We start from the raw sequence: 14,197 nt of genomic DNA, 5'->3' as shown, positions 1-14,197 counted from the left end.
TACTTACACTTATATTTGTGAGAACATTTATAAGAAAAACCAGTAACCGTAACTTTAGTATTAAATAATTAGAATCATGGATTATTCTTTTGGTTTCTTTTTAGAAAAACATCTGTAATAACTCACATTAGGATTATAATAAGGATAATTAATAAGTTATGGTTATAAAATCATAAAGGAATGATAGATCAGAGAAGCTGAAGAAAATAAATGTGATATAAGTTATGGTTATAAAATTATAAATGAATGCTAAATCAGAGAAGCTAAAGAAAATAAATGTGATATAAATGTGATTTTGACATTGAACTTGAAATGGTGTAAAAAGGTGTAACTGCAATTAAACATCACTGATATGTTGGAGGTAGAGAGTAGGTGAAAGGTGAAAGGCAAGGAACTAACAGGAGAGCAGAGATGATCAACGCCTTATTTAGAGAGTAGGTGAAAGGTTGTGCAGGCAATGGACATAGGAGGTTGAGCAACCCTGAGACATTAGCACAGACATCAGGAAATGTCTGTAAGACAGTGATGGATATGAGATCATCTGTCTGAGCAGTCAGAAACCCTATAAAAGGTGAGTGCAAAAGAGGAACCGTTCGTTGGATCCTCCGGGCAGCTTCGAGCCAAGATCGAGATGGACAAAGAACTCTGCAGCTGAAGAAGAGCCGGGGCCACGGAGCCGAAGACTGTCCTGCTCATGCATGGGGACCAACCCGTCAGCCCCACAACCTGTGGCTTCGAATCGCACTTCTCTCATCGGCTGGGTTCAGACCCCAAAGACAAAGATGAAGACAAAGGCAAAGGCAAAGACAAAGAAGAAGAACTGGTGCCTTTTTTCTTGCCAGCACCAAGTCCTGTGTGACCTCACCATCCATGCGGAGAGGAGGCTCATCAGACCTACAGAGATTCCTGCCTTCATCGATCAACATCTTCCTCCTGCTGCAACACCTTCTTCATCATCAGACCTGCGGAGATCCTGGCCTTCATCGATCGGCGTCTTCCTCCTGCTGCAACACCTTCTTCATCATCAGACCTGCGGAGATCCTGGCCTTCATCGATCGGCGTCTTCCTCCTGCTGCAGCACCTTCTTCGTCGTCGTGCCAGGTCTGGGGTTCGAGGCGCCAGGCTCCGTCCGTCTCTCTCAAAGGTTTCCTTTTTTAGTTTTCAGTATCAGCAGTAGGGAAAGACAGACTAGATGATTGATTTTACTTATTTGATTATTTCTGCTACTGAATTAAGCTGTACTGACCCTTGCAAAAATGCCTTACTAATAAAATATTTAGCATAAAGAAAATCTAAAAGATGTTGTGGACATTTAGTTAATGAGTCACCTTAAAGTTCTTTGATGGTTGTAAAATAGCTGTGATGTTTGATTCTGGAGAGGAAAAAGTTTAAAATGTTTTTAAGTTGCTGGTAGCCCAAATTTAAAACGTCATCCTTGGGACTCGCCCGAGTCACTAAAACCTACCTGGTTCAATAACAAATGCAAGTTGTAAAATAAGAGAACGAGCGACCGTTAACAGGTGTGCTCTGTGAAACTAGTTGGCTGTAGGCTGCTCAGTCTGGCTAATTCACAGAGGGAAGAAGGGTGGGACACCTGGATGTAGGCCGTTAAAAATCAGGTGAATCGTTTCTCGAAACCAGCTTAAACAGAGTTTACTTCAGTTCTGGACAGGGTAAATCCCGGCAGATTTAGGAAACTCAATTAACCCGTTAGATGGAGAGCTGGTAGCACATCTCCCCTCTCAGAAGAGGAAGTACGAGAGTGAGAGAGTAGAGACAGAAAGGAGGGGGGGGGTGTTGCGCAACAACAAGTGGCGCCCAACGTGGGGCGGCGCACAACTGAGTAGGCGGGCCCCAAAGATACCAAGTCAGTGAAAACAGATGTGAGACTCTGAATAGCTCACTTGGGTTACTAACTCTTAGGGAAAAGAGTTAGTGGTGACTGATAAGGCCATCAGTCACAACCCTCGCAGTAACTGTATAGCATACAGGTGAGGGAAAGCTTCTACTGAGGATAAATGACCGGATCCAGACAGTGAAGCTAGTAGCCAACATAGTCTAGACCCATCCCTGCTCGAAGGCTAAAGAGAGGCTTTGGGGGATAGACAACTCGAACCGACAGAGAGACGGAGTGATGGATGATCACTTCGAGGAGGAAAATCTGGGGAAGAAACCGGAGGAAGCCGGCCGTCCAGATCGTTTGGAAAAGGAGGAGACCTCAACAGAACTGCATCAACTTTCTGCACAGCTACCCAGGGCACCCAGGACAGCGGATGGAAGGTTTGTTCATCAAGAGCACAGTCCCATGGGGTTCAGTCTGCATGGATGTAGCAGAGCCAATGGGGACAACAGGAAAGAGAGGTGAGAAGTACCTCTTGGTGCTGATGGACACAGTGACAACTGCTAGAAGAGCAGGTCTTCCCCTGCAGAGGAACTCCGTTCACGTCACAGAAAGCAGGGAGGCGAAGACACTTTTCCTTTTTGCTCAGAGAAGAAAAAGGGAAGTTGCAGCTCAAAGTGTCACTGAAAGCAGGGCAGAGAGTTTGGATTAAAGCTCAAGATCGGCCTGCAACTACGGTGATCAAGCTGAGATTCAACGCCCGAGTTTTTGTAAAGCAAGTACTGAACTTCAACAGTACTACTGATGAAGAAAGGGGTCCATGAGGAAGCAGTGCTCAAGCCAGTTCTTAGCTACAGCGAACCAGAACATTACGAGAAGATGGCCAGAGAATCAAGCACCATGCCATCCTACAGTAGACTGGCCACTATTACAGGAAGGTTGCCGTTCAAAGAACAACTTCAAGGCTTTGGACTGGGAGGGCCGTGAAGAAATTGGACTATGCTAAAGAAGAACTCCTGTCACAACCTGATGGATTAAAATGGAAAAGGATCATGATTACGGATAAAGCGTCATGATGCTTATGCTTTTTGCTTTGCTCTGTTGAACAGCCAGAATTTTTTGTTTGTTTGAGGCCTTCTGTCTCAGCCCATCTTCCCTAAAGAATCATCCCACATCCTGAAGAACCGACAGTTCATCCAGCGAAGGTTCCTGTAGAAGAATCAGAGCGATCCAAGTTTTCTTCGACATTCATCACCTCATGGGGGAAATCAAAACTCCAAGGAGGGGGTGTCAAGAGAAGTGGAGTTTTGATGACTACACTGAGCCCTCTGTGACAACTGAGGATGAAGAATCTGCATCTTCACATCCCAGACGAACCTCTTCTCTTTCCAGGGGATGAGGACGGCGAACTGCAGGAGGGTGATGGACTCCCAGCATGTGAAAGGTCTGACCTCGTGGAGGGGGTGTCAAGAAAATCCGAGCTCATCCCACTTCCCCATGCTGGAGATTTTAGTTTAGCAGTAATAATAAATAAAGTTATCTTTAAAATGAATCACTCAAGTGATATCTAGGCCCAACAGTAGACTTAAGTGTCAATAAAGTTAGTTTAACAGTAATAATAAATAAAGTTATCTTTAAAATGAATCACTCAAGTGACATCTAGGCCCAACAGTAGACTTAAGTGTCAATAAAATAAATCTGGTTGTGTGTCTTGTTTTTGTCTCATGCAAACTTTGCTTTAATTCTACTTTTTTCTATCTAATCATAAGAAATCATAGTCAGTCAGAGAGAGTCATTAAACAGGAAAAGCAGGTTTCCTGGAAAAAGAGGAAGTTTCCAGCCTGCAGATTTATAAAAAATAGCTGAGACTATTCCTTATTTCAAAGCATGAAAGTTTTAAAGAATGAAATCTAAACATTATTAGTAATTTCATAAAATTCAAAGTAAAATACTTATATTAATATTGGTTTACTTGTAATAATACTTACACTTATATTTGTGAGAACATTTATAAGAAAAACCAGTAACCGTAACTTTAGTATTAAATAATTAGAATCATGGATTATTCTTTTGGTTTCTTTTTAGAAAAACATCTGTAATAACTCACATTAGGATTATAATAAGGATAATTAATAAGTTATGGTTATAAAATCATAAAGGAATGATAGATCAGAGAAGCTGAAGAAAATAAATGTGATATAAGTTATGGTTATAAAATTATAAATGAATGCTAAATCAGAGAAGCTAAAGAAAATAAATGTGATATAAATGTGATTTTGACATTGAACTTGAAATGGTGTAAAAAGGTGTAACTGCAATTAAACATCACTGATATGTTGGAGGTAGAGAGTAGGTGAAAGGTGAAAGGCAAGGAACTAACAGGAGAGCAGAGATGATCAACGCCTTATTTAGAGAGTAGGTGAAAGGTTGTGCAGGCAATGGACATAGGAGGTTGAGCAACCCTGAGACATTAGCACAGACATCAGGAAATGTCTGTAAGACAGTGATGGATATGAGATCATCTGTCTGAGCAGTCAGAAACCCTATAAAAGGTGAGTGCAAAAGAGGAACCGTTCGTTGGATCCTCCGGGCAGCTTCGAGCCAAGATCGAGATGGACAAAGAACTCTGCAGCTGAAGAAGAGCCGGGGCCACGGAGCCGAAGACTGTCCTGCTCATGCATGGGGACCAACCCGTCAGCCCCACAACCTGTGGCTTCGAATCGCACTTCTCTCATCGGCTGGGTTCAGACCCCAAAGACAAAGATGAAGACAAAGGCAAAGGCAAAGACAAAGAAGAAGAACTGGTGCCTTTTTTCTTGCCAGCACCAAGTCCTGTGTGACCTCACCATCCATGCGGAGAGGAGGCTCATCAGACCTACAGAGATTCCTGCCTTCATCGATCAACATCTTCCTCCTGCTGCAACACCTTCTTCATCATCAGACCTGCGGAGATCCTGGCCTTCATCGATCGGCGTCTTCCTCCTGCTGCAACACCTTCTTCATCATCAGACCTGCGGAGATCCTGGCCTTCATCGATCGGCGTCTTCCTCCTGCTGCAGCACCTTCTTCGTCGTCGTGCCAGGTCTGGGGTTCGAGGCGCCAGGCTCCGTCCGTCTCTCTCAAAGGTTTCCTTTTTTAGTTTTCAGTATCAGCAGTAGGGAAAGACAGACTAGATGATTGATTTTACTTATTTGATTATTTCTGCTACTGAATTAAGCTGTACTGACCCTTGCAAAAATGCCTTACTAATAAAATATTTAGCATAAAGAAAATCTAAAAGATGTTGTGGACATTTAGTTAATGAGTCACCTTAAAGTTCTTTGATGGTTGTAAAATAGCTGTGATGTTTGATTCTGGAGAGGAAAAAGTTTAAAATGTTTTTAAGTTGCTGGTAGCCCAAATTTAAAACGTCATCCTTGGGACTCGCCCGAGTCACTAAAACCTACCTGGTTCAATAACAAATGCAAGTTGTAAAATAAGAGAACGAGCGACCGTTAACAGGTGTGCTCTGTGAAACTAGTTGGCTGTAGGCTGCTCAGTCTGGCTAATTCACAGAGGGAAGAAGGGTGGGACACCTGGATGTAGGCCGTTAAAAATCAGGTGAATCGTTTCTCGAAACCAGCTTAAACAGAGTTTACTTCAGTTCTGGACAGGGTAAATCCCGGCAGATTTAGGAAACTCAATTAACCCGTTAGATGGAGAGCTGGTAGCACATCTCCCCTCTCAGAAGAGGAAGTAGAGAGTGAGAGAGTAGAGACAGAAAGGAGGGGGGGGGTGTTGCGCAACAACACTTATTTTAAAATAAGGAAATATTAAGAATACACTGCTCAAAAAAATAAAGGGAACACTCAAATAACACATCCTAGATCTGAATGAAAGAAATATTCTCATTGAATACTTTGTTCTGTACAAAGTTGAATGTGCTGACAACAAAATCACACAAAAATCATCAATGGAAATCAAATTTATTAACCAATGGAGGCCTGGATTTGGAGCCACACACAAAATTAAAGTGAAATAACACTACACGCTGATCCAACTTTAATGTAATGTCCTTAAAACAAGTCAAAATGAGGCTCAGTATTGTGTGTGGCCTCCACGTGCCTGTATGACCTCCCTACAACGCCTGGGCATGCTCCTGATGAGGTGGCAGATGGTCTCCTGAGGGATCTCCTCCCAGACCTGGACTAAAGCATCCGCCAACTCCTGGACAGTCTGTGGTGCAACGTGACGTTGGTGGATGGAGCGAGACATGATGTCCCAGATGTGCTCAATCGGATTCAGGTCTGGGGAACGGGCTGGCCAGACCATAGCTTCAATGCCTTCATCTTGCAGGAACTGCTGACACACTCCAGCCACATGAGGTCTAGCATTGTCCTGCATTAGGAGGAACCCAGGGCCAACCGCACCAGCATATGGTCTCACAAGGGGTCTGAGGATCTCATCTCGGTACCTAATGGCAGTCAGGCTACCTCTGGTGAGCACATGGAGGGCTGTGCGGCCCTCCAAAGAAATGGCACCCCACACCATTACTGACCCACTGCCAAACCGGTCATGCTGAAGGATGTTGCAGGCAGCAGACCGCTCTCCACGGCGTCTCCAGACTCTGTTACGTCTGTCACATGTGCTCAGTGTGAACCTGCTTTCATCTGTGAAGAGCACAAGGCGCCAGTGGCGAATTTGCCAATCCTGGTGTTCTCTGGCAAATGCCAAGCGTCCTGCACGGTGTTGGGCTGTGAGCACAACCCCCATCTGTGGACGTCGGGCCCTCATACCATCCTCATGGAGTCGGTTTCTAACCGTTTGTGCAGACACATGCACATTTGTGGCCTGCTGGAGATCATTTTGCAGGGCTCTGGCAGTGCTCCTCCTGTTCCTTCTTGCACAAAGGCAGAGGTAGCGGTCCTGCTGCTGGGTTGTTGCCCTCCTACGGCCTCCTCCACGTCTCCTGGTGTACTGGCCTGTCTCCTGGTAGCGCCTCCAGCCTCTGGACACTACGCTGACAGACACAGCAAACCTTCTTGCCACAGCTCGCATTGATGTGCCATCCTGGATGAGCTGCACTACCTGAGCCACTTGTGTGGGTTGTGGAGTCCGTCTCATGCTACCACGAGTGTGAAAGCACCACCAACATTCAAAACTGACCAAAACATCAGCCAGACAGCATAGGTACTGAGAAGTGGTCTGTGGTCCCAACTGCAGAACCACTCCTTTATTGAGTGTGTCTTGCTAATTGCCAATAATTTCCACCTGTTGTCTATTCCATTTGCACAACAGCAGGTGAAATTGATTGTCAATCAGTGTTGCTTCCTAAGTGGACAGTTTGATTTCACAGAAGTTTGATTTACTTGGAGTTATATTGTGTTGTTTAAGTGTTCCCTTTATTTTTTTTGAGCAGTGTATGAATACACCAGCTTTCAGTAGCACTAGCCAATATATTTCAGGTATTCCTATCTATGTACATAAATCTACATAGTTTTCAAAAATGTATGTAACCCACAAATATCTAAGTTTCTAGATTTGCTATTGAGCTGTATCTATTCTGTATACAGTGTTTTTGGTTTCTTTATGTTTTTCTATGGTAGATAAAGAGATGTGTCAATTTAAATGTGACATTTATTCATTTTTTCCACAAATTCAGGGTCTTCTGGTGGCTGCATGTATAACCTTAAATCCTCCCTGAAGAAGAAGTTCCAGTGTGTGTTTGAGGGGATCACTAAAGCAGGAAACCCAGCTCTGCTGAACCAGATCTACACTGAGCTCTACATCACAGAGGGAGGAACTGGAGAGGTCAACTGGGAACATGAGGTCAGACAGATTGAAACAGCATCCAGGAAACAACACAGACCAGAAACAACAATAAAACTAGAAGACATCTTTAAAGTCCAACCTGGAGGAGATCAGCCGATTAAAACAGTGATGACTAAAGGAGCAGCTGGCATTGGGAAAACTGTCTTAATACAAAAGTTCACTCTGGACTGGGCTGAAGACAAAACCAACCAGAACATCCAGTTCATATTTCCATTCACCTTTAGAGAACTGAATGTGCTGAAAGAGAAAAAGTTCAGCCTGGTGGAACTGATTCATCACTTCTTTCCTGAAACCAAAGGAATCTTTAGCTTTGAACAGTTCCAGGTTCTGTTCATCATTGATAGTCTGGATGAGAGTCGACTTGGTCTGGACTTCAAGAACAATCCGATCCTGACTGATGTTACAGAGTCCAGCTCAGTGGATGTTCTGCTGACAAACCTCATCAGGGGGAAACTGCTTCCCTCTGCTCTCCTCTGGATAACCACACGACCTGCAGCAGCCAATCAGATCCCTGCTCAGTGTGTTGGCATGGTGACAGAGGTCAGAGGGTTCAATGATCCCCAGAAGGAAGAGTACTTCAAGAAGAGATTCAGAGATGAGGAGCTAGCAAGCAGCATCATCTCCCACATCAAGACATCACGAAGTCTCCACATCATGTGCCACATCCCAGTTTTCTGCTGGATCACTGCTACAGTTCTGGAGGATGTGATGGAGACCAGAGAAGGAGGAGAGCTGCCCAGAACCCTGACTGAGATGTACATCCACTTCCTGGTGGTTCAGGCCAAAGTGATGAAGGTCAAGTATGATGGAGGATCTGAAACAGATCCACAGTGGAGTCCAGACAACAAGAAGATGATAGAGTCTCTGGGAAAACTGGCTTTTGATCAGCTGCAGAAAGGAAACCTGATCTTCTATGAATCAGACCTGACAGAGTGTGGCATCGATATCAGAGCAGCCTCAGTGTACTCAGGAGTGTTCACACAGATCTTTAGGGAGGAGAGAGGGCTGTACCAGGACAAGGTGTTCTGCTTCGTCCATCTGAGTGTTCAGGAGTTTCTGGCTGCTCTTCATGTTCATCTGACCTTCATCAACTCTGGAGTCAATCTGCTTGAAGAATGTGAGACAGAAGATAAGGAACCTGCACTGGCTAATTTACATCAGAATGCTGTGGACAAGGCATTACAGAGTCCAAATGGACACCTGGACTTGTTTCTGCGGTTCCTCCTGGGTCTTTCACTGCAGACCAATCAGAGACTCCTACATGGTCTCCAGACACAGACAGGAAGTATCTCACAGACCAATGAGGAAACAATTCAGTACATAAAGCAAAAGATCAGTGAGAATGTGTCTGTGGATAAAAAAATCAACCTGTTCTACTGTCTGAATGAGCTGAACGATCGTTCTCTAGTGGAGGAGATCCAACAGTCTCTGAGTTCAGGACGTCTCTCTGCTGATAAACTGTCTCCTGCTCAGTGGTCAGCTCTGGTCTTCATCTTACTGTCATCAGAAAAAGACCTGGATGAGTTTGACCTGAATAAGTATTCTCCTTCAGAGGAGACTCTTGTGAGGCTGCTGCCTGTGGTTAAAGCAACACAAAAAGCAGTGTAAGTTTACATGGAGAAATCTAGAGAAAACTTTTACCATATAATTTCAGTCTAACATGATTTCTATCCTTTTAGGATGAACGGCTGTGATCTCTCAGAGAGAAGCTGTGAATCTCTGTCTATGGTGCTGAGCAGTCAGTCCTCGAGTTTAAGACAGTTAGACTTGAGTAACAACAATCTGAGGGATTTGGGGGCGGAGCTGTTGTGTGATGGACTAGAAGGTTCACAATGCATGTTGGAGATCTTAAGGTAAAATATTTTTTGCTTGATGATCTAGTGACTGATGTTCAGTTTTCTGTATTTTCCATTGTTGCTGTATCTCAATTTATTTGAAGACCAAATACAGTTTGCTGTCGTTGATATAATAATGAAACCTTTAGATAACTGGCTCCCACAAACGTTTGAAATTCTTTGCATCCTTTTCTCGTCTGTAGCCTCTCAGGCTGTCTGATCACAGAGACGGGTTGTAGATCTCTGGCCTCAGCTCTGAGCTCCAGCCTCTCACATCTAAAGGAGCTGGACCTGAGCTATAACAATCCAGGAGATGCAGGAAAGAAGCTGCTGGAAGCGGCAAAGAGGAGTTCACAGTTCAAACTTAAGTAAGGAGGTGCAATAATCATCTGTAATATCTGATAAGTAGGAAGAAGATCTGTAAACATTTTCCATTCCAGTCCTTGTTGTTGTGATCTGTAATGAACTCGGTCATAAATAAAGTCATTTTGAAGAGCTAGCTATCTTAGCTCTGTATCTCAGTGTCTGCTCTGTCTCTCCCTCCTCCCCTCAGGGTGGAGCCTGCTGGGGTCCAATGGCTGAAACCAGGTTTGAGGAAGTGTAAGTGTTTTTATTTGATTCAACAAAACAGCTGACATCAAACTGTCCCATCACTCATTCAAGCATCACCATCAAAGGGTCAATAAATGATCAGTATCTGCATTGTGTTTATTTTCTCCATCAGATTCCTGTCAACTCACCATTGATGTAAACACAGTGAACAGAGAGCTCAAACTGCTGGAAGACAACAGGAAGGTGACCCGTGTGGAGGATGTTCAGCCGTATCCTGACCATCCAGACAGATTTGATGTTAGGCCTCAGCTGCTGTGTGAAGACGGTCTGACTGGTCGATGTTATTTTGAGGTGGAGATTGGAAAAGGTGTTGATATATCATTAAGCTACAGAGGGATTGGGAGGAAAGGAGACGGCAGTGACTGCCGGTTTGGAATGAATAATCGTTCCTGGAGTTTGATCTGCTCTGATCGCCATGGTAACTGTCTCTGGACCAATAAGTCAGGAACGTCCATCTCCTCCTCCTCTGTCTCTAGCAGAGTAGCGGTGTATGTGGACTGTCCTGGTGGAGTCCTGTCCTTCTACAGCGTCTCCTCTGAGTCTCTGCTCCACCTCCACACCTTCAGCACCACCTTCACTGAACCGCTCTACCCCGGATTTGCAATCTTTTCTAATTCCTCTGTTTCTTTAATCTGAAGAGGCTAAGAAAAGATCTGCTCCTCTTCTACAGCCTAGTTTTGCTTGTTTAGCTTTTAAAAGAAGCTAAAAGCAGATGTTGAGAAAATGTTTTTAACTTCAACAGCAGACTAGTAGCTGCTCTCGTTGCACTGGGTTCAGTGGTGACTTTCTAGGTTTTACTATAATCCAGTTTGTTGGTATTTGTCCCTTGCTGAAGACTGAACTGTTTATGGCTATTTACAAAAATACCAACATGTTTTCAGTCCATTAAGTTTAAAAGTGAAAACTGTTCAGCCTTTTCCATGAACTTTATCTAACACATTTATTCCCCTAAAACACGTTTTCCTTTATGTTCTCCGTTTTTCTTTTGTTCTTCTAAATGTCTTTGTAAACTTTCATGATTCTTTGCAATTATTTTGTTTTATTTGCCATAATTTATCTAAACTCTCTAATGTAACTTGAGAAAATGAAGAGAAAACTAAATGGTGTGAAAAAGGAGTTTTTAAACCAAAGTAATTTTTATTTGAATATAAACTTGTATAAATATCACGTTAATAATTCCTGTAAAACTTCCACAGTTTCTACTTTTGTTTGTTTCTCTGTCAGTAAATATGATATTAGAGTTGATGTACAATGCTGTGATTTTCAACCATATTCCTTTATAATTTTTTAAAATGTAGAAAAATTAATCCATCTGAAAACTTGGCATTATCAATATTTTTTCTATTTATGCATTGTATAATAGTGTGACAGCTGTCCCGACTGTCACACGCAGACATTATTGGTAATGGTTTTTTGTTTTCCCTTAATATTACTTTATATATTGATTAGTGAGTAGTTTAGAGGACTGCGCTGAAGTGAAGCCTAAGACCTGTGATCTGATTTATGGATAAATATTTTACATTAACTATAAATAAATATTCTCCTAGATGTCAGTAAACTACCTGTAGACCTTCAGCCGTTTCCTCTAACTCACTGATCGCCGCTACACCTTCAACACCTTCAACACCACAGTTCCTGTTTCCTTCATCTGAAAACACTAACAAAATCTTCTTTAAAACACTTTTTATATTCATGTAGTCACTTTGTTTTGTTCTCATATTCTTAGTTATTTTTGTTTCACTTTCCATAATTATCTTAACTCTGAAATGTAGTTTATTTAGGTAAAGTTGCTGTTGTATAAAACTGAAGAAAATGGAGAGTTTGTGATTTTTATTTGTATATGTGCACAAATATAACATGTCTGAATGCATTAAATCCTAAAGAAATTACACAACTGCTACTTCTGTGTATTTTTTCTCTTTATTATTCAGTATAATAATAATAATACTGAGATTTTTGAAGCATAATTATGTAGAACCATAATCCTTTACAAAACTTTAGTGCTTTTTATGTACCTCACTATTAAGTAATTAATTTTTCTATATTCTTAGCCAGAGATCCTGAATTAATATAGATTTATTTTTATGTTTAACAGTGAAGATTAATGTGAAAGAAACTGAAATATAGTTTATTTGTATCTGATGAACATGTAAAATACATCCTACCTATGAAAAAATGTAAAGTCAATATTTATCTCAATTAGTCTGAAAACCAGGAAGATGAAAAATCTTAAATATTATTTAAATGATTCTTCATGTTGTGGATAATAAATACAATAAAGACAATAAAGACAAAATATTGACTATTTTATAAGTGGAAACATGAAACCAGGTGAAAACTGACACATATTCTTCATTTAATGCATTATATAATTTGTTAGTTTTGGTTTTGTCGTTTCTTCTGTTAGTTTTTTTTATCGTTTTTGCCTTGTTTCATTTTCACTTCAGTTCTTTCTTAGTGATTCTAGTTTATTGTGTTTATTTCTGGTTTCTAGTTATTCATTGTCACTCTGAGCCTCTTTAGTAATTCTTTAATGTTAGATTGATTCCTGTTGTCTGTCCTGCTGCTGCCTCCACTCACTCCTGTAACTCATTAGCTCATCATTAGCTCATCAGTTATTAGCTCATCATTAGCTCATCAGTCATTAGCTCATCAGTTATTAGCTCATCAGTTATTAGCTCATTATTAGCTCATCAGTTATTAGCTCATTATTAGCTCATCAGTTATTAGCTCATTATTAGCTCATCAGTTATTAGCTCATCAGTTATTAGCTCATTATTAGCTCATCAGTTATTAGCTCATCAGTTATTAGCTCATTATTAGCTCATCAGTTATTAGCTCATTATTAGGTCATCAGTTATTAGCTCATCAGTTATTAGCTCATCATTAGCTCATCAGTCATTAGCTCATCAGTTATTAGCTCATCAGTTATTAGCTCATCATTAGCTCATCAGTTATTAGCTCATCAGTTATTAGCTCATCAGTTATTAGCTCATCAGTTATTAGCTCATCATTAGCTCATCAGTTATTAGCTCATCATTAGCTCATCAGTTATTAGCTCATCAGTTATTAGCTCATCAGTTATTAGCTCATCATTAGCTCATCAGTTATTAGCTCATCAGTTATTAGCTCATCAGTTATTAGCTCATCAGTTATTAGCTCATCAGTTATTAGCTCATCATTAGCTCATCAGTTATTAGCTCATCAGTTATTAGCTCATCAGTTATTAGCTCATCATTAGCTCATCAGTCTACATCAGTCTAACATTCATCCTCTCCAGTATTTAGTTTTTCTTTCTCACTCATTACTTACCGGATCCTTCTGTCTCTCCCCATCACTTCCTCTCTCCTCCCTGTTTCTCTTTATCTGGATGAATTTTTGGAATTATCTGTGTTTTGCCCTCCTTTGGTTTTTTGTTCTTTTATTTTGTATTGCATCCTGTTTTATTAAATCATAAAAATGAATGGCTGCCTCCTTCGTCTCTGCATTTGGGTCCAACACCAAGTTTGTTATAACATAATAGTGACAACTGCCCTGAAGGGAAGTCTAAGATTCTGCCTGATTTATGGATCAATACTTTCACTTTACCAAAGTATAAACAGGCTCTTTGAATTACAACGTAAAAGTTTTGGCTCTGCAGGCAGCAACCAGAACCAGAACCAGAACTGGAGCAGTTTGCAGTTTGTAAAACGACGGCGAGTCTAAACCAGATTCTACCTGTTTTACACAACTAATTATTGTACATTTGTTTTACATCAATCATTGAATAAAACCTGCTTTCCCTGAAGGAGTGATGCTCTCTCTAGTCACCAACTCTCACTGTGTTCAGTGAGTTGAACAGAAAAATACTTTGGAACAATAAAGCAGAATTTTCAATAAATTCTCAACGGTAACAAGTAGTTTTGTGGTCTGTTCATTTTTCAACTGCAGCAACATTTTAATGTACAACATGAGGATGACTGTGACTGTTGGGAAAGATTAGATTACATAAGTTTTGTCTTCATAACTTCAGGATCATCTGTTGACACATCAAACCAGGAAGTTATTGAAACCTAAGAGGTTGAATAGCAGGAAGCTGGTAACCAAGGCAGTTTATTGA

At 41.3% G+C, this 14,197-nt stretch overlaps 1 protein-coding gene across 1 annotated transcript; it reads left to right on the top strand.

The window, feature by feature from the left end:
- The first annotated feature begins 7,498 nt into the window (after positions 1-7,498).
- LOC111607629 (NLR family CARD domain-containing protein 3-like) lies at positions 7,499-11,901 on the top strand. Its single transcript, XM_023329759.1, has 5 exons — positions 7,499-9,255; positions 9,331-9,504; positions 9,690-9,854; positions 10,040-10,086; positions 10,211-11,901. The coding sequence occupies exons 1-5, from the start codon at positions 7,499-7,501 to the stop codon at positions 10,732-10,734; spliced, it is 2,667 nt and encodes an 888-aa protein (XP_023185527.1). The 3' UTR covers positions 10,735-11,901.
- Positions 11,902-14,197: the final 2,296 nt, after the last annotated feature.

This window comes from Xiphophorus maculatus, chromosome 24, assembly GCF_002775205.1.
Source record: "Xiphophorus maculatus strain JP 163 A chromosome 24, X_maculatus-5.0-male, whole genome shotgun sequence".
In the NCBI taxonomy this organism is placed as follows: Eukaryota; Metazoa; Chordata; class Actinopteri; order Cyprinodontiformes; family Poeciliidae; genus Xiphophorus; species Xiphophorus maculatus.
The sequence above is the reverse complement of the archived record's forward strand: the minus strand, read 5'-3'. Positions and strand labels throughout refer to the sequence as shown.

What these genes read in the sequence shown, in the direction of transcription:
- LOC111607629 (XM_023329759.1), top strand. Translation starts at nt 7,499, where the DNA reads ATGTATAACCTTAAATCCTCCCTGAAGAAGAAGTTCCAGTGTGTGTTT. An exon ending in AGTTCACAGTTCAAACTTAA is followed by an intron (nt 9,855 to 10,039) that starts GTAAGGAGGTGC and finishes TCCTCCCCTCAG; the next exon opens with GGTGGAGCCTGCTGGGGTCC. An exon ending in GAAACCAGGTTTGAGGAAGT is followed by an intron (nt 10,087 to 10,210) that starts GTAAGTGTTTTT and finishes TTTCTCCATCAG; the next exon opens with ATTCCTGTCAACTCACCATT.